The 23,174-nt window shown below is 38.5% G+C and overlaps 2 protein-coding genes across 4 annotated transcripts in view; one reads left to right on the top strand and one right to left on the bottom strand.

Moving 5' to 3' along the window:
* The first annotated feature begins 3,770 nt into the window (after nucleotides 1-3,770).
* Nucleotides 3,771-13,554, top strand: zgc:92429 (uncharacterized protein LOC445063 homolog). Of its 2 annotated transcripts, XM_046064980.1 has the most exons (12): nucleotides 3,771-3,998; nucleotides 4,074-4,293; nucleotides 5,150-5,199; nucleotides 5,286-5,342; nucleotides 6,847-7,001; nucleotides 7,342-7,445; nucleotides 8,593-8,645; nucleotides 9,859-9,929; nucleotides 10,463-10,565; nucleotides 11,450-11,569; nucleotides 12,520-12,582; nucleotides 12,746-13,554. In XM_046064980.1, the coding sequence occupies exons 2-12, from the start codon at nucleotides 4,230-4,232 to the stop codon at nucleotides 13,178-13,180; spliced, it is 1,275 nt and encodes a 424-aa protein (XP_045920936.1). In that variant the 5' UTR covers nucleotides 3,771-3,998; nucleotides 4,074-4,229; the 3' UTR covers nucleotides 13,181-13,554. The 2 variants fall into 2 exon arrangements, with proteins under 2 accessions (XP_045920936.1, XP_045920935.1); XM_046064979.1 differs by having other exon boundaries at nucleotides 3,771-4,293.
* A 4,587-nt stretch (nucleotides 13,555-18,141) lies between these two features.
* Nucleotides 18,142-23,174, bottom strand: part of si:dkey-172j4.3 (diacylglycerol kinase eta) — a 98,221-nt gene continuing 93,188 nt past the window's right edge. For both annotated transcript variants that reach the window (XM_046065027.1, XM_046065026.1), the window contains 4 exons: nucleotides 22,339-22,428; nucleotides 21,482-21,595; nucleotides 19,853-19,967; nucleotides 18,142-18,968 (listed from right to left, as the gene is read on the bottom strand). In XM_046065027.1, coding sequence (XP_045920983.1) covers nucleotides 18,916-18,968; nucleotides 19,853-19,967; nucleotides 21,482-21,595; nucleotides 22,339-22,428 — 372 coding nt within the window. In that variant the 3' untranslated portion in view covers nucleotides 18,142-18,915. The remainder of the gene's footprint in view (nucleotides 18,969-19,852; nucleotides 19,968-21,481; nucleotides 21,596-22,338; nucleotides 22,429-23,174) is intronic.

The raw sequence follows: 23,174 nt of genomic DNA, 5'->3' as shown, positions 1-23,174 counted from the left end.
AGTGCGTCGGTGTGTTGAAGATCTCTTGTGAACGTTCTGTTTTTTCTACATCTGTGTTTTTTGGTAAGAACCCTCTGATTGCTGCCTCACTATTCTGTATATAGAGAAATTCACACTCACAAACACAGAGCTTAAAGACATACACTCATAATCTGCAACTACATTATTTTTCATTTACTCTTTATTTTTCTGAACATGAAAGATATTAGCGTTATTACAGCAGTATATGAATACTACTCAGTGGGGATGGGCTAAACAGACAGACGATGCAGATTTCGAGGGCTGCAGACCTCCCTGTACATCAGGATCAGCCATGAATTCTCAATGATGCCAAATGTTTTTTGAGCAGAGTACACCTTTTAATCTGTCTCTCTCTCTCTTCTCTTCTCTGTCTCCCCCTCCCCCCATCTCTTTGTACATTTTTTCTATTTATTTAAAGCAGAAATATATGGATTGTATCAAGCATGGAAAGGCAAACAAGTGCTACAGTTGACAAAAAAAATCACAGGCTTTTATTTTACAGCAGTATATTTGTTTATTCTAGGGATCTGTTTTCTCTTTTTTTTTTTTTTTTTGGAAGAAATAAAAAGTCATTTTCCATTCCTAAAGGATTGTCTCTCTTTTTTTCAAGTTACTGTCTCAACTTACTTCTCAAACTGCAAAGAAAGTCTACAGCCCTTTCAAATGTACTTTAACGTCATAGGTGGTAAAAAGTCAAGGTCTTGAAATGTCAGTGTATCTTCTGATTTTTAATTACAGCGCCGGAGGGCTTGAGAATGTGTCTTTTTAATTCAGCCTCTCCTCTAGTGAGATCTCAACCCATGTTTTAACCCATCCAATATGTATTTCACCAGTCTTGTATTTTGCCACAAGATGTGTCTTAAATTTTTTCAAATTGGCACACCGGTATTCTATGGTCACTTTTTAACCTTGTTTATCCTGGAAAAATTGACTGCTTCAGATTCATAGAACAAACAAATCAACACTTAAATCTGCCTGAAAGAACCAGTCGTCTTCTGTCAGACACTGCGACTCCAGGCGGGGGTAAATGCCTTGTTCAAGGTCACATTGATGGTACTTACAGTACTTGAGGAGAATGTGTAACTAATGTACTTCTCACGTGTTGTTTTCCCACCAAACTGTATGCATACTAAAATATGGTGGAGTTTTGGATACTACCACTGTTTTTGCATACTGTTCTCCCACAATGCGATGCACGGAGGAAATGGAGGAGCTGCTCACAACTGGAAATGTAATAAAGTAAATTAACTGTGGCAGGTGGTGAAACGGCTCCAGAAAGATCGGGGGGGGGAGAAAGAAAAATCACAGTAAGCTAATTGCCTCCTGGCTGTAACTTCACTTTCAATATACACATGACGAGAGTGGTATGGATGTTCTCATCTAAGTCTTGCCAAGAAAGGTTAAAAGAATATTTCCCTAAATGTCGAAGTAACCCTTTCGAGTTTAAAACATATTTGTTGTTTTCATGTTTTCAGTGAAGTTTGCTGTCCTAAATAGTCACTGATATCTTATTTCCTACTCTTGCTATCAGTAGAACGAGTTTTAATAATCCCAGAACATTTTTGTTTAAATAAAAAACTAAAAACTATAACAATTATAGACCGATATACTGTTAGCAAATATACTGGTGTGTTATTGAAATTAGCTATTAAAAAGTGACATTAATGCATGTGTACCCAAACTTGACACCTACATATAGTATGCTACTGCTCCAGTAACTGCTGTCTTAAGAGGAATAAGTCATACTATACACGTTTAAAGCAACATTATGTACAATTTGTTTTTGTGTAATTTGGCACGCCTACTGTTTCAGAGTGTAATTCATCGCTATAGTAAACAAGGACAGCTGTATGTGCATTTATTATGATTACGTATGATCAAAAACTACCAGGTCGCTAATAAACTTTGCTAACAGCCAAATATCAAGCAAGTGCAACAACGCGAGACATAACAATATTATTTACTAGTACAACGGGTAGGAAGCTAGCTCGGCAGCTGTCTTGCAGCCTTTAATTTCACAAAACTTGGGCTAATATCCAACAGCCTCTTGCTTGGTCACTCTCTTTTTAGCTTCCTCCGACAGCGTCCTCTTCTGTCTCTTCGCCTCTGCCATTAGCTAACGTTATGTCCACAGAGGAGGTTGGGCCCAGTTATGTTGCGCACCTGCCCGGCTCTGGTTATTATTTGATGGCAGAAAAGTTAGAGTGACCGCTAGCTATAAATCTTGAGTTGATGTTAGCTAACTTGGTAGATAACACACTCTGACATTGTTAACATGCTCTTGCATTGGTTGCTGTCCAGCTCTGTTAGCTAGCTTGTCACCCTCTCCTTTGCCCTTCCTCACTTCTTCTGACAACGTCCTCTTCGGTCTCTTATCCTCTGCCATGTCCACGCCATTCACCACATTACAAGTGTACTGTCAAAAGGATTTAAAGCTGTTATGTTAAGATAACATTACTACATAATGTTGCTTAAAATTAGAGGCGAGTAATAATTATAGTTCTTAAATGATGTGGTTGAATGTTTTTATCAGTAATAAAGGCTAACCTGTAGCAGACCAGTGTTTTTGTTAGTTTCATACCAATGTAATTTTCACCCTGGGCACAGAGAGGAAAATTGCCATGCTGCGACTGCAGGTGGTTTGACAATAAATTATTCACTAAAGACAAAACAAAACTGCTGTTTGTCAGGCACGGTACATTTTGAGTGATATATTTCTTACCAAGGACCATTTAGTCAAAAACCCTGAAACACCACCAAATACATCACCCCCTGCCATCCGTGAGAGCCTGTTGATGTGATTGTAGAACAAATGTTTGCAAACAGTTTCATTATTCAGAGCTCAGTGGGAGTCGGGAGGTGGGAACTGCTTTTTAATCCTCCATCGTGGGAGTGCTGAAGTTGTTGTAGTAACAGACCAAAGCCATACCGTAGGCTGGTAGAAGTACTTTAGGTCAACATGTCACAGCAAGCAACGACAAACAGTTATGTATATACAAAAACAACAAAACAGTAACTATCCACTGGAAATGACTAGTTACAGAGAATATGGGACATTTCAGAGGTGGTACTGGTAAAAGTTTGCGAGTATACTATTGTCTGCAAGGCTAAGGACACAATCCTCAAAATACTTTTGTGTTCTTTTGGTCTGGAGCTGGTTTTCATGGTGTGTGGGTGATGGCGCAATGGATAAGACACATGCTTTTAGTGTGAGAGACCAGGGTTCAATCCACCATTGTGTCCCTGAGCAAGACACTTAAGCCCTTGTTGCTCCAGAGGCATGCGACCTCTGACATATATAGCAATTGTAAGTCGCTTTGGATAAAAGTGTCAGCTAAATGAATAAATGTAAATGATGTTAGCTATAGTAGCGGGAGAGTTGTATCGCTGTCTGGAGCTGCTGTATTGCTCTGGGACCGACTCGTCCTCTCATGTTTACTTTAAATGTAGCGACACTTTGCTAAAACCACAACCTGGCTTACATTAGTTACATTACCTGCTGTGTCGTTACACACTCTGCATATCATGGTATTTGTCATGGTATTGGATTTCTCCAGAATCATTATGATGCAGAGAAATAGTTTGGCTTAATGCTAAGTTATACAATGATATTTTAGACAATAGTGTGCCTTAAACTTTGTGGCAGGACCTTTGCTGTTTCCTAAAATGTCATTTTGTCACTAATTTGGCACAGCAAATGATGGCATTACATTTTATTTTAACCGTCTTAGCTAAATTTTAAACATTTTTATAACAATAACCTCCCACGAGGCTGCTCCTCCTGGAAATATAAACCCACGACATGTCCTGCAGTGGATCCAGTGAGAGAAAGTGACAGAAATCCAGAAGTTGTCAGTCCTATGCCAGGCCACAGCAAGCCTGTTTGTGACAGCCGACGCTCACCAGGAGGAGCGTCAACCCCCACCTTCAGATACGTTTTGACAGCTGTAAACTGAGAGAGGGAATGGAGGAGGGAGGTGGGCTGCTATTTTTATCTTTCATTCAGCCAGGCCCAAACCAGCGAGAAAAGAACCCCCTTCTCTCTCTTTCAGATCTCTCCAGAAGGCGATCACCCCTTCTGGATCTGGTTTAAGAAACTTCTGGAGGTCCGACCACAGCATTAAGACCAGGAGAGACCGCCAGGTTGGTGGAGGATATCTGAACAAGACAGTGAAGGTGAAGAAGTCACACAAACCCAACAGACCAACATGGCTCTGCTGTGCTACAACAAAGGCTGTGGACTGAAGTTTGACGCTGACAAGAACAAGGACGGTAAGATCCTGCCTGTTTCTTTCTGTATCTGTGCATTTAATTTAAATAAATGCAGTCTGGATCTGATGGTTGGTTATTAATAATATTTTGGTCATCAGGCCTCAGTGGAAGTCAGCCTGCTTGTTCTTACAGTGTATAGATTTGCTTTGAATCTCTTAGAGGAGGTTCAGTTTTCTCCGTTTTTTAACTTCTGAGCTAAAATGGCACATTCAAAACTTGTAACAGTTCAAAAATACATCACCAGCAAGCTGAAATTGGGACTAGTTTTGCTTAGTTCCTGACATTTCTATTCAAATTTTACAAACATGCAACTTTTCCAATTTGTATTTGACCACCACGAACAGCATTTCAGTCTGAGATTGGGTTAATGTCTGCATTTAGTTTAAAAGTATGCTCTTTTCACTGGTCTAAATATACAAATATGGGTTAAATGTGACAATGTGTTACAAAAAGATGAGATAAATACAGTACAAGTTTGTAGGGATTAATTTGAATGTTTAACTAAACATTTCAGGTGGGTAAACAATCTGATTTACTGGCAAAAGCTGGATAAACCAAGTGTTGGTTTGTGTGCCGTCAAAGAAATTGTCATTATTGTTGTATATGCTGTGTGTTTGAGAGAGAGACAGTTTGAGCTAGCCTAGCATATACCGTAGGCCACGTTTCTCTGAAAAGGACGACAGCTATCTTCCTAGCAACCAACTTCCTTTTATGGGACGCAACTGCTCAACTCGAGTGACCCCCATGAGCAGCTGGTTCACCCTGCTGACTGTGTGTGTGTGTGTGTGTGTGTGTGTGTGTGTGTGTGTGTGTGTCCATATACAGACTCACAGTGTCTTTCTGTTTCCTCCAAAAGATTCCTGCCTCTTCCATCCAGGTGTCCCCATCTTCCACGATGCTCTGAAGGTAGAACTAATATATAAGTACACTAATAACACCATTTTTATTCAGATGGGATAAAAATCACATGTTTACTTGTGTGCCTTTCTCAGGGTTGGTCCTGCTGTAAGAAAAGGACGACCGACTTCTCAGAGTTTCTCTCCATCAAGGTAACAGCAGCTCAGGGTCAAACAGTCTCTCAGCACCTGCAGAAAATTCAAGATCCTGTAAATATTCAGTTTGAGTGGAAGACTTAGTGGTGGTGGAAAGTACAATACTGAAGTACAGATTTTTTTTTTCCTGCTACTTTATACTTCTACTTTAATTCAGAGGCAAATATTGCACTTTCTAGTCCATTACATTTATTTGCAAACTTAATTTCCCATTTTGTTTGTGGATTGAGATTAATAAAACAGAATATAATCAACAAACAAATGAATTATCATATTAGTTTAGGTTAAGATTATTTTCATTATTGATCCTTGGGGGTAAGTTCACAAGCTAACCAGCTCTATATAAAGTAACTACAATGAGCTCACCACCTCTACCAGCTGTACAATGAAAGTGAGTACACATGAATGCATTGATAATTATAATTCAATAGTATAATATACATCATTCTGAAATGGGCCAAACTAAATAATAGGTATATGTTTCTACTTTTACTACACTGTGGTATTGCTACCTTTATTTACTAAATATTTAGTTTCAATCTGATACCAATTAGTATCTGGGAATTGTAATTAAGTATGTAAGTAAGTATTAATATAAGTTTGAGTATCATTACTTTTTTATTAATATACATACTGTCATGTAGGGGAGAGACGTGTGTGTGTGTGTGCGCGTGTCATGATTCATGAGGCGAAGAATAATAAATAACTTCTGAATACATTCTCATTATCACCAAATGATTTGCCAAACAGTAGACATCTTTTCTTTTGACCATTAATACATGCATGTTAATGGTAAATAACAAATGTTTAATGTACTTAATTCTCTAAACTAGTATCAATACTTAAAACATGACTTGGTATCAATATACTAATGTGGTCCATGTGATTCTGTCGTAATGTCATGTTTATGCAGTTAATGTTTAAAATGTTGGTTTCTCCACACTGACGGATATGAGGTGTTCGTGAAGTGTAGTAGTGAACGACTTGCAAAGCAAATGTGGGAAATAAATAAATAAAAACAGCACTAGCTAGAGTTGTGAGCAGGTTATCTGCTTATATCCAAAAAGGTTAAAATTGTGATCAGAAATTCATCACATTCTATTAAAATTAAAGGGCATTACAGGGCAGGTTAACATTTTTCCTAGTTAAAAACAAGAAACGCATGCCTGTACTAATGTTTCACTTGAATTAACTTTCTAAACATAATACCAGCCCATACCTGCTTTAGGTATCTTGATCAAACTATGTCTCAAAAGTTAACCCACTTTAAAACATGTAACTCATTTGTTACACTTTGAAACGATCCAGTTGCTAATGTTTTATATAAACAAACTAGGCATGAATCTTGTAATTTATCTTGTGAGTGCAGATACATAGTAAGGTACTGTACGGTATCATTTTCCCCTGTGAAGGATTATACAGTGCACACTGACTAAAATTACAATCTGTTGAGAAGAGAAATAATACTGAGACTGAGGTGACCGCTCTGCTTTCAACACAGGGCTGCACCCGCGGACTCCACAGCAACGAGAAACCCCAGGAGCCTTTGCGGCCGGAGGTGTCATCAGATAAGGGCGGGATTAAACACACCAACGACCAAGAGATAATCTACCAGGGACCCAAATCTGCTGAGAAACTGCAGAAAGAGAGGCCCAGGTGTGTGTTTGTAATTCACATGCGGCTCTCATTTATAACAATATTCCTCTATTTTTTCTAATTTGCATAAGATAACTGGAATTTGCCTTTTTGCATAAACCTCCCTGCCACTCGCATGCAGCCACCTCTGTGTATGCATCCAGTCACGTAGGTCAGGAGGAGGTCGCCTGCAGCATTCCTGGAATAAATAATTCAGTGGCTAACATCATTTATCAGTCTGCAGGCCTGTGCTGATGCCTCGGTTTGAATCTGAGCGTGTGTGTGTGTGTGTTAATTTCCCAGCAACCACTTTTGTGGTAACGTGAACACGGGTGTGTGATTTTTATGTGTGTGTGTGCAGTTCAGACAAGCCTAAGACCAAGCTGCCCCACAAAGTGTCTGCATCACTGGCTCAGGTGCTGGAGAAACTGGACATGAGCAAGAGAGTTGAGAAAGAAAAGCAAGGTCAGTGTGTGTGTGTGTGTGTGTGTGTGTGTGTGTGTGTGTGTTTTAATAGAGAGGCCTTAAGCTGTAAAACTACCTACTTTTTCTTTTCAAAATCATATTGTGGCACTTACTTTTCGATGTTCCTGAACACATCTCTGACTTGTGCACAGAAGCCAATTCTATTCCTATTCAGTCTTTTCTGACTATAATCCAGTCCTAGAACATTATCAGCTCAGTAAAAATGAGAAAGCCTTACAGTACAACATGAATATTTCATAAAATTCAATTTGTTTCAATAAGTTTCACAAACCGTATCTTGAAGCATGAAGAAATAAGGCAGGTTTCAGCGCTATAATATAAAGGAAAAACAATGTTATATTACAAAATACTTGAAACAAGTTGATTTGTGTTGACAACATGTTGAAATATTCATACACAGACTTTGCAACATGTTACAAGATATTTAAACTTTAGAAACAGTTACAGTCAAATACAGTTCAGTGACAAAGATTACTTGACAAGAAGGTGATTTCTTTGCAGTTTAGTTGTGAGCATTTCTCTACATTTCTTCATTTACAGAACAGACGTTTCGGCTCATTCTTTTGTTTTATGTTTAGTGGAAAAAAAAATATCTGCCAGTTCAGGGGAGATATTTAAGCTTAGTGAATCTTGAAAGTAGAAAAAAAACTAAACTTGATATTAAAATTTTTTTTAAACAAGTTTACACAGTACAAGTTTATTGCACAGTACATGTGTACACCTTACTCGGGTTTATAATTAGGCTACATCATTGTTGGTGCATTTCTGCGTGTGTATTTTGTGTTTGCTCATGCACATAAGGAAGTGTGTTTGTGTAAGTTTGATGCATGATTTAACAGTTTATACATTTTTGTAAAAATCATCTTATCAAAATATTTCTGTGTAGAATTGAGTCCATTTTCTGGAAACAAGTGACAAAAAAAATCTACCTGTGCATTAACAATATTTCACCCAATACAATTCAATAGGGTGGAAAAAGAAACGGTTTGATTTGCATTGAAACATGTTGAGAGATTAATACACTGGTGGAGTTTCTCACTTGTTTTTAAAGAAAAAAAGACAAAATATTTTTGCTGTTCTGATTTCATCATCTCACCTCTCTGTTTTTGTCTTTCTCTTCCGACAGAGAGTCAGACAGTCATATCTGGGACCCGATGCAAGAACACAGGATGCAAAACAGTGGGTGTCTTTTTATTATTTGCGAGTGTGTGTGTGTGTATGTTTGTGGGCAACTTCTGCCTGGCCCAAAATAGCCAACTATCTGACATAAGCAAAAGCTGCACTGACAGGAGCTCTACACACACACACACACACACACACACACACACACACACACACACACACACACACACACACACACACACACACAAAAGTTAGTACACTATAGCTGTGCTTCAGCCTTTATCATTCCTGTACATCTAGAGGGCTCCATCTAGTGGACAAAGAGGTAACAACATATACAACATGTTCCTATACTTTACTGTTTCAACCTGTTCTTGCCACCTATTCCTAGTGCTGGACCATGTATAATTACACTTACTGAAGTACTTTACTTAAATGTAATTCTGAGATACTACTTTACCATTTCCGCTTTATGCTTATTTTTACTTCGACTCTATGACATTTCAGAAGGAAATACTGTAATATTCAACCCACAAAATTCACAGTTGCTGTTATTACTTTACAGATAAAAACAAAAACCCACACAATTGTTTTTTAAAATATGATGCATTGTTAAATCTTAAAACTACCCAATGGTACATACAGTTGTTGAATTAGCTCCACCTCATCCAGCAGCAACATTAAAATGCTGCTTACTTATTGAGACATTAGTAATAAGTAAAAAGACTGACAGGGGGCATTTTTTTGACCAATGCTTATTTTTACTTTTAAAACTTCAGGCAAATATAAAGTAAAATTGTGTGAACTAGACTTTTACTTGTGTTAAATAGTGTTTTTACATAGCAGTATTGCATCCTTTTCTTTTTTTTAAGATCTGAAAACTTGTTCCACCACCACATGACCTCAGTGACTAGTGCAGTGTCATGCCAATTTGGGTATAACATACTTTTTAATACTGTTTTAAAACCATAGAGGGAGGCCTGCATTGAAAAGATTAAAATGTTTTTTTTGGAGGGGGAGTAAAGCAATAGGTTAAGGTACATTTACCATGAGTTTAACACTCAGGAAATCTTTAAAGTAAAATTATCACAACTGTTCTAACTTAAGCAGAATATTTTGCTCATAATAAGAAGCTGATTGAGAAACCTTTAAACGCATTCAAACAAACACACACACACTTGACTGGTGACCATACCATGTGACTGATGACCAGAGGCGTGAGGAGCTGATCTTCACACTGCGACCGTAACCAATGTGTTTTTGTGTGTAGGTCTATCAAGGCCCAGAGACTAACATGGAGGTCTGCATCCACCACCCCGGAGCACCCGTCTTCCACGAGGGGTAAGGCGCAAAGATGCACAGTTAAAATTACTGCAGCCTGTTTCCAGTTCCTTACCCCGGATATTACAAAGGCATTATGCATAATCCACTATAACAAAATCATAATTGCAATCTTTATTTGCATATCTCTCTTTCAAACCATAATTAGACCGCGTCTACAAAGGAGAAATGTAAACAAAACAAAACTGAAGGCCATGTAAGCAAGAAGCATTAAGCGTAAAAGTTCAAATGTAAAAAACAAAACAACAGACAATTAATTAAAGATCAGTAATTAGAAAACAAATCTGTAACATAGCAAACACATTTTAGATGTGAATTAAACTGCAGCTGCTCTTTGAATCACACGAACTATATGAGCATCGCTCCAACACTGTGCAGCCAGTGGGCAATGACTCACATCTTTTCGTCTCTCCATTCATTTGCTAAAACCGCTGCTTGTTGAATTTTGATCATTATATGAAAATCAGATAGGTTGTCCATTTCCTGAATGATGCAGATAGTGTTTGTAACCTGTTACCATTTCTTTTGTTTAGATATAAGTACTGGAGCTGCTGCTGCATAAAGACAACAGATTTCAACGCTTTCCTCGACCAGAAGGGCTGCACCACAGGGAAACACCGCTGGACCGCAAAGCAGGTATTACACCACCTGGGGGGTAGATTGATCCTGGTTCAAAGTTGGAAGGAAATGTAGCTGGAAATGACCGTGAAAGCTGACAGAATACTATTTTAAATGCAGAAATGACAATGCAAGAAAACAAAAAAAACAAATGAGGCATTTTTTGTATGAAGATTTGTGTATAGAACTCGGGCTTTCCGGTTTGTCCCCCCCCCCCTACAAGCTGAAATGAACAAGTATGCGCCTATTCTTGATAGTCAGGTACACCAGGCTGATGCAGTTTAATGCAATAATGCCAACCTCTGTGATGATAATAATGTTAACGTTTGAAATGGTTTCATTTCTTCACTTCATCATTTCGGACGCTTTAGTTTGCAGTGCTGTTGTATCATCCAGTGTTATATTGAGAGGTGTTTCTAAAATTTTCTCCAACCCATTTAAAGAATTGAGAGGAGACTAAATATTGTAAATAAAACCGTAGTGGTACAGGTCATGTTTATTTCAGAATAAGAAGAACGTCAACGTCGGATCAGAATGACGCTCACTGGAAAAGGAAGTCAGTCTCTTAAACTGTCTTTATGTAGGTAAATTGTCACTGCAAAACATTCAGTACACATTTAGTCAGTTGCTTGTTTTGACCATGGTTTACTATTTTGATTCGTCATCTAAATGAGGTTTATCATGCTGTTAGCTCCATTTCTTCTAAATTAATAATTATCAACGGAACACAATCCTCATCTCCAACTTGAAATCATGTTCTAGAGAACAAAGTAGGATTAAAATTGGATCCTTTATCAGCTTTATAAAATGTTAGAAACTAGATTCAGAACATTTGGCATTTGGGCATATCTCATCTCGGTGTGCTCAAACATCAAATCTTTTGGTGTGTTGTGTGTTTACAGGACAAAAAGAAAGTGGCATGTCGACATGACTGGCACCAGACAGGAAATAATGTCGTCATAACGATTTACGCCAAGAACACAAACCCAGAATTGTCCTGCATAGAAGGCAACCAGACAGTGGTGAGTTTTACACACACGCAACACTAAGTTAATATATCCTTAGCAGGTATACTAGCTTGTCTTGAAAACACATAATAAGTTTTAAGTAACAAATGTCTTTATTTATGGTTAAGAAATCATTTACTAATGCTTTATAGATCGTAAGATGTTATTAATAAGGAGTTTTTAATTGCCAAACTGTGAACAATCCCATTGGCTGGTGTATATCCTTTCTATTTCGCAATATTTCTGTTAGTGATATTTTATAAAAGCTAATGAGCTTCTCACGTTCTAATACGTCTGCAGTTCTAAATGTTAATAAATTGATTCATTGCAGATTCTCTGCTAAACTTTCCGAGAAGGTCAGGGGAGAAACGGTTCATTGAAAGGGTCTTCCTGATGAGCTGGATGGAGCTCGCTAAGAACATAAAGCAAGTGTCATGGTGGGGATCCACTAGTCAAAAATGTTAATTTATAGTTTCTAGCTGATCCATAAAGCATTATTAACTGATTTATTAACAATTTAGAGCCATTCATTACAGCTATACACCCTTTATAAATGGTACCTTATCAGAAATGGGTACTGGATTTCTGTTATAAATATTAAGTCTCATGACATATGATATATTTATGAATTTAAATTATAAAGCATTTTTGAACAAAGTTAGCTAAATAGAAAGTTCTAGCACAAAAGACAAGCAACTATTACTAAAAACAAGTTAGCGCAAGTTAGCTTAAGCTAATACATCTAACTTTTCTCAATTTACAGCAGACAACTATATTTCAAGAAACAGCTGAGAACAAAAAACATTTCGGTCTGAACTAAAATACAACCTCGCAACTGGCATACAAAAAACAATAATATATACCGTACAGTCTGCTTTAAAAGGTCAATGCACACATTTATGCAAATAAATGCAAGAGTCAAATCATCCTGTTCATCTTCCTAACTGGCTTTTTATTCTCTTTAGCTCTCATGTCAAATCCAGTTTGAGGACAATAAGATTTTCAAGAGAGACTTCCACCTCTGGGGCGTGAGTACCTGCTAAACATGCGTATTTTCAAGAACAGTCTGAAATCAAGTGTCATTTCAACACACTGATGCTCATCTTTCCCACACTGTTAACAGTTATCTGATCCCACTGGTAGACGTTGTGACGGCTGACTAAAAAGCAAACTCTCTTTGTTCTCATTCAGGTGATCAATGTCAAACAGAGCTCGGTCAACATGGTCCCATCTAAAGTGGAGATCACCCTCCGCAAGGCCGACCAGGTGGCCTGGGGCAAACTGGAGGACCCCAACCACAAACCTGAGCCCGAGCCTGTAGAGGACACCGAAACCACAGAGTCCTACCAGCCCGACTGGGACATCGACGACGACGACATCAGCGACTCGGACGAGGAGTGGGCCTACAGCACGCCGCCGAAGGATAAAACAGAGGAGGAGAAGGAAAAAGAAGCGCAGAAGAAGAAGGACGAAGAGATCCAGAATTTAAAGAGGAAGGAGGTGGAGGAGGAGATGAAGAGGGCGATGGAGGAGAGGAAGAGGGCAGAGGAGGAGAGGAAGCTGGAGGAGCAGAGAAGACAGGAGGAGGAGGGAGGAGGATACGAAGACATGCCAGAGCTCGAGTAACTCCTCCAAAAAACACTGATTTGCATTAAATAGAAGGTAGAAAAAAAGTTTAATTGAAATAGATTTTTGTAATGAAGCAAATGAAATGTTTATTCCGGAAATGATTAAATTCCAACTCTGTATTAGGGGTCAAGTCTCTTGAAGCATTGAGTTACTTACTTACATCTTTGGTCAACAAACTCACTGGATCCTTTTTTTTTTAAATTTAATGATAAAGCTTGAGTTTTTTCCTCTTAAAATGTGTTTAGATACTCAGACGCAACTGGATGCAACTTCAAGAAGAAGAAGAAATAAAGACTGTTCAATGTTTAAATTTCTGTCTTTTTATGTCTAAAACAAACAAAATCAACACATAAATGGCTAGATCAATGGTATAAAGACTTGTTATCCATCACGTCCCCCGCATTTTAAGCAGAAAGATTAAGATTGATTAATTTATAGACTGCAGTTGTGAACAAAACACTTTGGGCTGGATAAACTTTTAATTCATGAGTCATGCTGAAATTGTACTTCCACGCATGGTTTTCACTAATATAAAGCCTATTGTACATCTGCAAACACAACCTACGCTGTATTACTCACTGACCAGTTTTACCTCAGGCAAAGAAAGATTGATAAGAGTATGTGGTGTCATTGTTTAGAACAAGCATGTTGATTTCTTACAACCAAAGATTAAGATTGTAGTCTTAATGCCTCAGTATGCTTCAAATGAAGCAATCATCAGAGCATCTAAAGGCTGACAAGAGTCTCGTGACGGTCCGGTCTGTGCATGCAGGGACCTCAGTCACATCCAGGTAACTTCGGTTTGGCCTCGTCTAATTACTGAATTGGAAACTCATTGTGACAGAACAGTGAGAAGAAGGTTCGCAGGGGAAACGTCTTTGCTAGAACTGTGTTACTGAAAACGCGAAGTCGTCGGCATATGTTTGACTTTGCGATCGACTAACTTCTTGCTATATAGCTTCACCATAAACCCTTAATGCACAACTGTAAATCGAACTTTTAATTCCCCTTTCCAACAGTGTAATCAATCACTGTCCGAAAACATTTCTAATTTTTTCAAAACAGACTCTATGCAGTGACGAGGACTGTCTTTGAGGAAAGACCATCCGAAAGTGCATTTTTATGATTATTCATGTTGATGACAAAGAAGGACACAAACGTCTCTTTGAGAGAGAGATTGAATTTGAATGTGGCCAACTGAGAACAGCTCTCCACTCTTCTACCTGTAGACGTGGTCGGATTAATAACCTGGTTTGTTTGATGCATACCGAGGCCTTTACTTTACTCACCACCTGCAAGGTAAACAAAGACTTAACACACAGAAAAAGATTAAATTTCAGTGCTTAACACCTGCAATTTCATTCACTAAAGCTACGATCACATTTCCGTCCTTTAAATATTTGTTCCGTCTCCGATTCAATTCTATTGAAGACAGCACGACAGACAAATTCAAGCGTGTGTACGTTTGACCAAGTAGGAGTCCAGTAGAAACACTGATGTTTGGAGATGGAAAAGATATTTTATATGATCACTCTAGTAGTTTGCTCGCATACATCATTTTTAGTATTTAATCTGTCATCATCTGTAATCATTATTATTTTCAGGGCTGAGTATTGTGACTACCTTTAAACACCTCAACACATTAATATGAAAGGACACCAGATTCACACTTCAATAGTTCATTTAATCTCCAAAGGGTTGCGCTGACTTTGTCTTTGTTACACACAGCACACGATAACACAATAAAACACCTCGCAATCTACAAGGTCGTGCAACATCTAGTCTGGCTTCCAGCATTTTCCACACAGTTCAATATACAGGCTGTTCAGATCAGGGGGTGTGTTCACAAATGTTGTCTATGGAATGCTGTTGCACAAACATGGTGGGGTTGTTTGTAATCTGTGGGTTCATTACAGTTTCTCAGCTCCACGCTACTCCTTGGAAGAGTTTCAGTCCAAAAATGTTGGAAAATAAAATCAACACTCACAAAAGTTAATAACAATGAGTGACAAATTATGATTTGAAAGAAAAAACAAATCGGTTAAAAGACCATTAAACATAGGCAACTAGTTTTTTTTTATTATTATCCCAAAATGGCTTCTGCGAATGTGTGCTCCCCAAAACTGGACACATCTTTGCATTCATTTTCAGCGCAACAAATGCTACTTGAAGCATAAGGTAGACTTTCTTAATAAGATACACAAAAAGTTCACCCAAATATTGGCTAAACATAGGCATGACATCTCTATTTTTGTGTGTGTAAACGATTCATCAGTAGTCTGTAATAACACTGGAGAATTCCAAAAACTTTGGCTTAAAGTTTGAATAACTTTAATCTTGGTTACATTTTTAGAATACTATTTTAATACCAATTGGTGTAGCATTGGAAAGACATTTTCATGGCATTGCTGTGGCAGTGGAATGACAGAAATCGCTTGCAATAACATTGGCATTAAATGGGAGATCTTAAGCTGCTGTGGGAGTAATTGTACAACCACTGATGTGATAAACATTTGTGTATACAGCTCTAAATATTTATCATTCTTTTACATTTGGTTAGATATATTACATTTTTCAACACACTTTTGTTCATATACATTTATCATAAATAAGATTTCTTTTTTCATCAAATAAAAAAAAACACTCGTAAGCACTCGAAATCTTGAAACACGCGCGCACACATGCTTACAAATGTCTTTTTTCAACCATTAAGTTTGCTTCTTCGTAAAGTGCAAGGCAAGATACAGTAAACTTTGAAATTTACGACATACAACAACTTTTGCATCTGAAGCTCACACGCGCTCTCTCACACACACATTCCTTGTACGTCTCATAACCCACTGAACTCAGTACAAACTTGGCACAACACCACTAAAGCCTCTAAGGTGTAGAGCGTATAGCTGGCACACTATGGATACAGAAGCACAATCCTACCAGAGCTGAACATCTACAACGCCTCACAGTAACTCTGCACTATCAAGGGTTAGTTTGGGTTAGTTCGACAAATGTGTAAATAACTGAGAAATTGAAGAGCCAACCCTTTACATGAATGGGAAAATCTGAGAAATGATTCTTTACAAGTTTACTGCGAAGTTAAAGTATATTTTTCCTTTCTTAATGTTAATATTATATCGCTTTTTTGTATTTTTGAAAGTGGTGGAGTTGCATCACAACTAAACAGCTTTAGGTAAATTCTGTATCATGAAAAGAAATAATCTTTTGTGATTCTTCATCGTACCTTTACATTATGTAGTAACTACGGAACACACTAGTGAATGACTAGTGAATGTTGCTTTTTATTACATCCTGCAGGTTTTAACTTTTAAAGAAGTCCGCATTTTTGCTGTCTTATAGAGTGTTAGATATAGAGAAGAACTACTTAAAATTAATCTGTCCATTCAGTCTGGAGTTAGCCTCGTGTTTAGCCTAGCTTATGTCAAAGCACTGTAAGCAGGGGAAACGGCTTGCCTAGCTCCTGTAGTTCCAATAATGACGAAGTTGTCTTATTTATTCTGTGTGTATATTTAACATCTGAACGAAAAAGCTGCTCAACAAGAAATTGCTTTCATGTTGGAGCTTTCTCTTGACTGCATACAGTACAGACACAGCCTCTCATAAATCCGGTCCTCATAGTAAAGTTGCTAGTCTCCAACACTTTTGTAACACACACAAACAAAAAAACCCAAAACGTTTCACTCTAGGATCTCTTGGTAACTCATTTGCCAGCTAATAAGATACATGGATTGACGGACAATGTTTCCCAATTCTTCCAGTTTTTTTTTTTTGCTAAGCTAAGCATGTCTGAGAGTGATCTTTATCTCTGACAGAGATGAAAAACACATTCATCATCTTCTTTATCTTGAGTTAACACAGCAAATACGCTAATTTCCCCAAATGTCTGACCATTTCTTTCAAGAACATTACTGTTGAACCTGGGTGCAAGTTGCCACCGAGAACTCGTAAACATCAATATTTTAGTTATTTCCGAAGAGCCGCACATATACCCAAAATCATTTCACGTACTTGCTTTGGCCAAAGCAAATAATAATTAGATACATACATATATTGTTTTTTAGATTGTTTGTTATAACCAGCACAGAGAGCCCTGTGAATAGACAAGGTGTAAATCAATATACTCTCTTAAAGTGTGGACATCACAGTAAAGTATTAGTATAAATGTTCTCTTGCAGTAAAACTCAGACCATCTGGTGCAGAAAGTAGGTTAAAACAAAACAATCAAGCTAAAATTTGCTATTTTGAGGCAACTTCTGCAGTCACTGTGAGGCGAAGGAAGGCTAAGTATGCATGCAGGGACACACAGGACAGCATTAATTGGCTTCGATTATATGCACAGTGGCCAAGGAGTTTGTCAAAGGGGGAAGCAGCAAACCCAGGACAGCTTCACAGATTACCATTGGGAAAATAAGATATACAAAAAAATATATATATATTTGTAATAATAATAATAATAATAGCTTTTAACCACGGACAAGGCAAAATCAAATATCGACTGACTCTTATTCTTATATTACATATACAATCAGGAGTATGGCAAAGTAGGAGTAATATACTGAGTAGCTGTAATGTTTTGTTAATGTATCCTTGATGCTTCCTCCTTCTGTAAACACCTCCACCATATACTGCCAAAAAAAACTGACTTATGGAGTCATTTCATCTGGTACTGTACCTCAAAATGGTTCTTAAAACAAGTGAAAAACTGTGTACTGAGTGTATTAGATGTTTTGACTCCCACATAAGTCACATTTTAGACCTTGATAATAACTGAGTGATGTATACTTAAATCCCAGAGTCGGATGTTTCCGTAAGGCTGGATTCCAGATGAAATGACTCATCATAAAGAACATTATTTTTGCAGCGTGACTGCATAGCCTTGGTTAACACAAGTCAGACAACAGCCTATTAAGAACCACTTTAGAACCACAACAGCAGAACCTTTGTCAAATCTTATATGATTTATCATTACACATTATCATTCACAGGATAATACAAGTCCACACAAGTACATTCCTCCTTACATTTTTTGCAACATTTAAGATATTCTCCAGTTCAGTAGATGAAGTTTGAGATGTTTCAGTTTGTTCATTTTTGTTGATTTGTTGCCGTTTGAGTTCTCATGGCAGTAGCAACAAGAAATAAATACTCTTCAAAAGTCTCAAGATAAATCAAAGTCTAAAGGCTATTCATAAGTTGAGAAATAAAGAAGAGAAGAGAATTAAAAGACTGTAACAACGTATGATAAATATAAAATAAGATAGCTGCACTCGACATGCAAGGAGAGCACCACGTAAACACAATTCTTTGTCAAAAAAAGACCATTTGCGAGAACGTGCAAATGTTTCACGCCTCCCACTTCCTCCGTTTGATTCGCTGCTGGCCACGGCAACTTCCTAACTCAAGCAGGTAAACAGAGCCAAAAGCAGAACGCCAATGGAGAAGCAATGCGATGCAAAGCCAGGCCCCTTCCAAAAATAAAATAAGAAATAAAATAAGAAATAGAACAAAGAAAACTCCTCCCTGCAAAAATGGAGGGTAAAGAAGTTAAACAGGGAGGAATTAGCATAAAAGTTGGGAAGATGGTTTTCCTTTTCTTCCTCACACCTCTGTCAGGCCACTAGGTATCGCGATTAGAGGGGAGGAGAACAGGAGGGGTGCTCTTCACCCCTGGTTCTCAGGGTAGCAGGGGGCAGTAATAAAGCACCTCATGCAGGATTTCAGTTGCCAGACGAATCTACTTCACCAGCCCCACTTTTGATATCCCAATTTCCTGCGGGAGAGAGAGAGAAAAAACTAAATGAAAATGACAAATTGGGCTTCAGCTTGTATTTCAGCTCTGAAGCGCAAGAAACTACCTCCCCAAAATGATGGGATTTGGATTCACACCTGAACCAAGATGGCTGCCTACTTCTTCTTCTTCTCTTAAGAGTAGGTGCACGTTTGTAGCAAATCTCAAAGATCCTCGACTTTTATTGATGGAAACTGCCGACTGTCATTTATTTTAATAAACTTCATGGTTCACTTGCTCACATTGTTTGTTTGGCTCCAGTTTTAGATTATAGTGACAAACACAAAGATACGTTTTGGCAGCTGACGTACCCAGAGCCAACAGAAGAAGAATCAGACGAGGATCTTGCTCTGTGCACTGTAATCAATCCATAAATACATGCCTGGATCAGGTCCCGATCCCAATGCCGCAGATCGGCTCAGAACATGAAGCTGAACTGTAGTTTCTAAGTATTGCATGGCTCCAAGATACGATTGCAGAGCACAATGAGGAGTTTTTGACAGAAAAAGAATCGGTAAAGGACCAGGTTACCAATCCATAAACAAATGCCTGGATCGGGCTTGATCCTGATTTGGCAGATGGGCTCAGAACATCCTAAGCTGAAAAGTAAATTCTCGGATACTGTAGCTCTGACGCATGATTACACAACACATTGGGGAGTTTTTGACAGCCCGCATACCTAGGGCAAACAAACAGAAGAATCGGAAATGGACTGCGCTCCATATAGCTGTACCCAATCTATCAACAAATGTCTGGATCAGGCCCAAGTGATCTCTTGGTTTCTTCTTCTAGACATAGGCAGCTAATACGGTTTGTATACTGAGGCATGACTGCATATGTGATGCTTTGAAGCTTTGATCTCTTACCTGAGAGAGAGCTGTTGGACTTCTGCTTGTGGAGTTTCTCTCTCTCCTTCTTCACCTTGGGTATTATCTTCAGCTTTATGCTGCTGCTGCTCTTACTGCTGCCCCTCACCGAGTCCTAAATAAAGGAAAACACACCAAAAGACAGTCTACATTTTGAGGCTGGTTGTCAGAAAGGGCAGATGGGCTGCTACTAGTTGTAACTGAGCAACAGCAATGACACCGTGACTCCCGGGGGCCGGTTTCACACAGTTATTTTAGACTGGTCTACATTTTGCTCATAGACTAGTCTAATGCAAGGTTTCACAAAATTAAAGTCTGACCAAGTTTAGACCATAAAAATTAGACACCTTTTCAACAGGCTAACTTAGGCCTAAGATTCATTGTTACCTTGGTAACAATCAGTTACATTACAAACAGCCAAAAAAAATGGCTCATGATTTATGGTTTGCTATGATTTCTCCATAATTTGACAATATTATGGAGAGAGCTACGAGAAGGGAAAGAGTTTTTAGGGACCGTAGTAACCTACTAGAAATATACAACAATGAGGACTTCCATCAGTCTGTTTCGTTTACCCGAGGTCTGACAGATGAATTACCTGAAGTACTTAGCGCCCTGCCTCCTCCCATTTTAGGATATTTCCTCTTAAATATTTCTTTTTTGGCTTGTACCATCTTTGTGGATCTCTGATGCTCCGCTCTACGGTCGGGTTAACGCTGTTTACTGTCATCGCAATTTTATTCCAAATCAAGCATTTCTTTTTGTTACTACACTCTCCGCTAAATTTTCCAAGTAAAATGTACTTTTTTTTTTTTTATACATTAAACTGCTTCAACAAACACATTTTCCCACTGGGGTAAACTGCACTGAGGTTGGATGAGCCTACTCAATCCGCCATTTTTTTTGTTTTGAAAAGTGCCTCATTTTGCCCAGAATGCATTGCAGTGTAGTCCTACATAAGTTAGTCAGGGTCTTTGTGCTGCTTTGTGCAACCAGTGCTTGAAGTGGGCCGGCGCCTCGACATTTTACTCTTTGGCGTACCGGGACTTCTCCCAAGCTACCTGTACTCTCCTCAGCCCTCTCCATATCAGGTTCTCTGTTCCCGTTCTCGCCTGCCTGCTAATCTCCGTCGGCGGAGAGAGACGAGGGAGGAGAGAAGCTCAGGGGCCTTTCAAGCAGCCGTGTGCTGAATGTAGCTCGTCAATGTCACTTGTCGTGAACCAACCAATCACAGCCTGGATGGGGCGGGACATTTAAAAGTATTGGCAGATAGGTGTCATTTACGCTGGGGACACTGGGGACGGGTCAGAATCAGAATCTCTCCATCACTTTTTGTTAAAAAGGTTCTGGAAAAACAGCTTACAACAAGAAATGTTGAATAAGAAATGCACAATAGGAAAACATTATATTTTATATTTTGGAGTACTGGCACCTATTTTTTCCCCCACTTCAAGCACTGTGTGCAACGGTCTGATTTAGATGTCTATCTGAAGTCTGACTATCTACTATGTCTAAGCCGTAGTCAAAGTCTGTCTTTGTGAAACTGGCCTGCTGTTGGTTGTTAGACTGTGATAATATAATGGATTTTCTCTCACACACATAGTAACACAGACTGTATCGCCCACTCACCTCCTCGGAGCACTGCATGAGTGGACAGATCCAGTGGATGTCATCCAGCTTGTGGAGCTCGGCACTGAGGCTGTTCAGAGTTGACCGAAGCTCCTCTTCCTCTGGAGACTCTGACTGTGGTGGATGACGAGATGGGGTGTCAGTGTAAAATAGCTTGCCTGAAGACATTTTTCCTCCTACATCTGGAAATACTAAATGCTAGCATCTGCTCTGTTCTCCTACCATCTGAAGTTGATGTGGATTGTGACACCCTGCGTATATTATGCAAATTTCACAGATTTGTAAACAGTAAACACCTGTCAACCTGTAACTCTGTCAACAACTGGGGCGTATTGCAAATCCTTTCAAACTAAAAGTAATTAGAATATTATGCTAATGTATTATTTTTGCTGCTTTATTTACCTGTGTCTAATCATCACGGTTTCATTTAATATCATCTCTCTTGTTGCAAGTTAGTTTAGGGATGTTCATTCAGTGTCCGAGAATTGCTCAAGATGGAATCAGTGAAAGTTGAGCCCAATTAGGGAAGTTTCAAAACTGAGGATGATTTTTATTTTCTTTAAAGCAGCAGATAAGAACAGAACAGAGAGGAAGATGAATTTCCCCAGTATTGTTGCATGCATCACAGTTTGCACTGGTGCTGTCATTCTATTTGCTCTTCTGCACATAGGCCTATTGTGAACAGGGTAAATAAAGCTATAAAACAGAAACCGAACAAAGACAATAAACAGACGGCAGAAATTGAAATGTGAGACGCCAAGACTTCAGAAGAGACAGACAGCGAGAAGAGAGAATAGGGGGTTGGGAAACAAAGGAAATAACAGAGAGAAGAGATGGATGAAATTGCTGAGCTGTACCAGTAGTTTTCCATCAAGCAGCATGCTGGTCTCGGCCTGGAGAACTTTACTGCTGTTGACGATTTCCACCGCCGTGGTGCGACTTAGACACTAAAAATACAAATTAATAACTTCAGTTTCCATCATCAAAGGCCAAAGACGTCCATTAATAAAATGTGCAACAGATAGCCTAAAGCGGAGGATACAGATGATATATTATTCAAGTCAGTGTGCAACATGAATATTTCAACAACTGTATGTTGTATATTTGTTTGCGTTTAATCTTTGCACTTCGAAATTTGATGGCTCATTTTACTATAACACGAAACTCTTCACAAACATTCAGATGCATGAGGTTACAAAATGTAGTATTTGTGAAATGGTTTATAAATAAGAAAGTCATATATAAAAAGTCATATATCAGTTAACTCATTTTCAAAAAAGGATTGTTCAATACTAGTTGAATATAAAGATGTTATGAAATGTTGTAAAATATCAATACGCAATGTGTGATTTTGCACGAATCAAAGTTCTGTATACTTCTTTATGTCCCATGTCCACTTTATTTATCTTTTTGCAATAAAGACTAAAGGAGGAAAAAAAAGATTCTGATTATTCCGACATCACATGAATGCACCATCATGCATTCTCACCTTTCCCTTTCCAAGCACGCAGGAGAAGCTACGGTGGCCGACACACTCAAATAACACATGTGGTCCTCCATTTGTCCAAATATCTCTTCTTTTCTTATTCCTAATAAACCAAAGGACTACTACTAACGTTACTTGTTTTTCTTCTTCTCAGACGTATTCAACATAGTGACGTAACGCGCTCTGTACAATTGTTTGTCCGTTTGG

This window comes from Micropterus dolomieu, linkage group LG12 (genome assembly GCF_021292245.1).
Source record: "Micropterus dolomieu isolate WLL.071019.BEF.003 ecotype Adirondacks linkage group LG12, ASM2129224v1, whole genome shotgun sequence".
NCBI classification, from domain to species: domain Eukaryota; kingdom Metazoa; phylum Chordata; class Actinopteri; order Centrarchiformes; family Centrarchidae; genus Micropterus; species Micropterus dolomieu.
Note: the sequence above shows the minus strand (reverse complement) of the source record. Positions and strands in the feature narration are given on the sequence as shown.

What these genes read in the sequence shown, in the direction of transcription:
- zgc:92429 (XM_046064980.1), top strand. Translation starts at nt 4,230, where the DNA reads ATGGCTCTGCTGTGCTACAACAAAGGCTGTGGACTGAAGTTTGACGCT. An exon ending in CAGAGTTTCTCTCCATCAAG is followed by an intron (nt 5,343 to 6,846) that starts GTAACAGCAGCT and finishes CTTTCAACACAG; the next exon opens with GGCTGCACCCGCGGACTCCA. An exon ending in TAGAAGGCAACCAGACAGTG is followed by an intron (nt 11,570 to 12,519) that starts GTGAGTTTTACA and finishes TATTCTCTTTAG; the next exon opens with CTCTCATGTCAAATCCAGTT.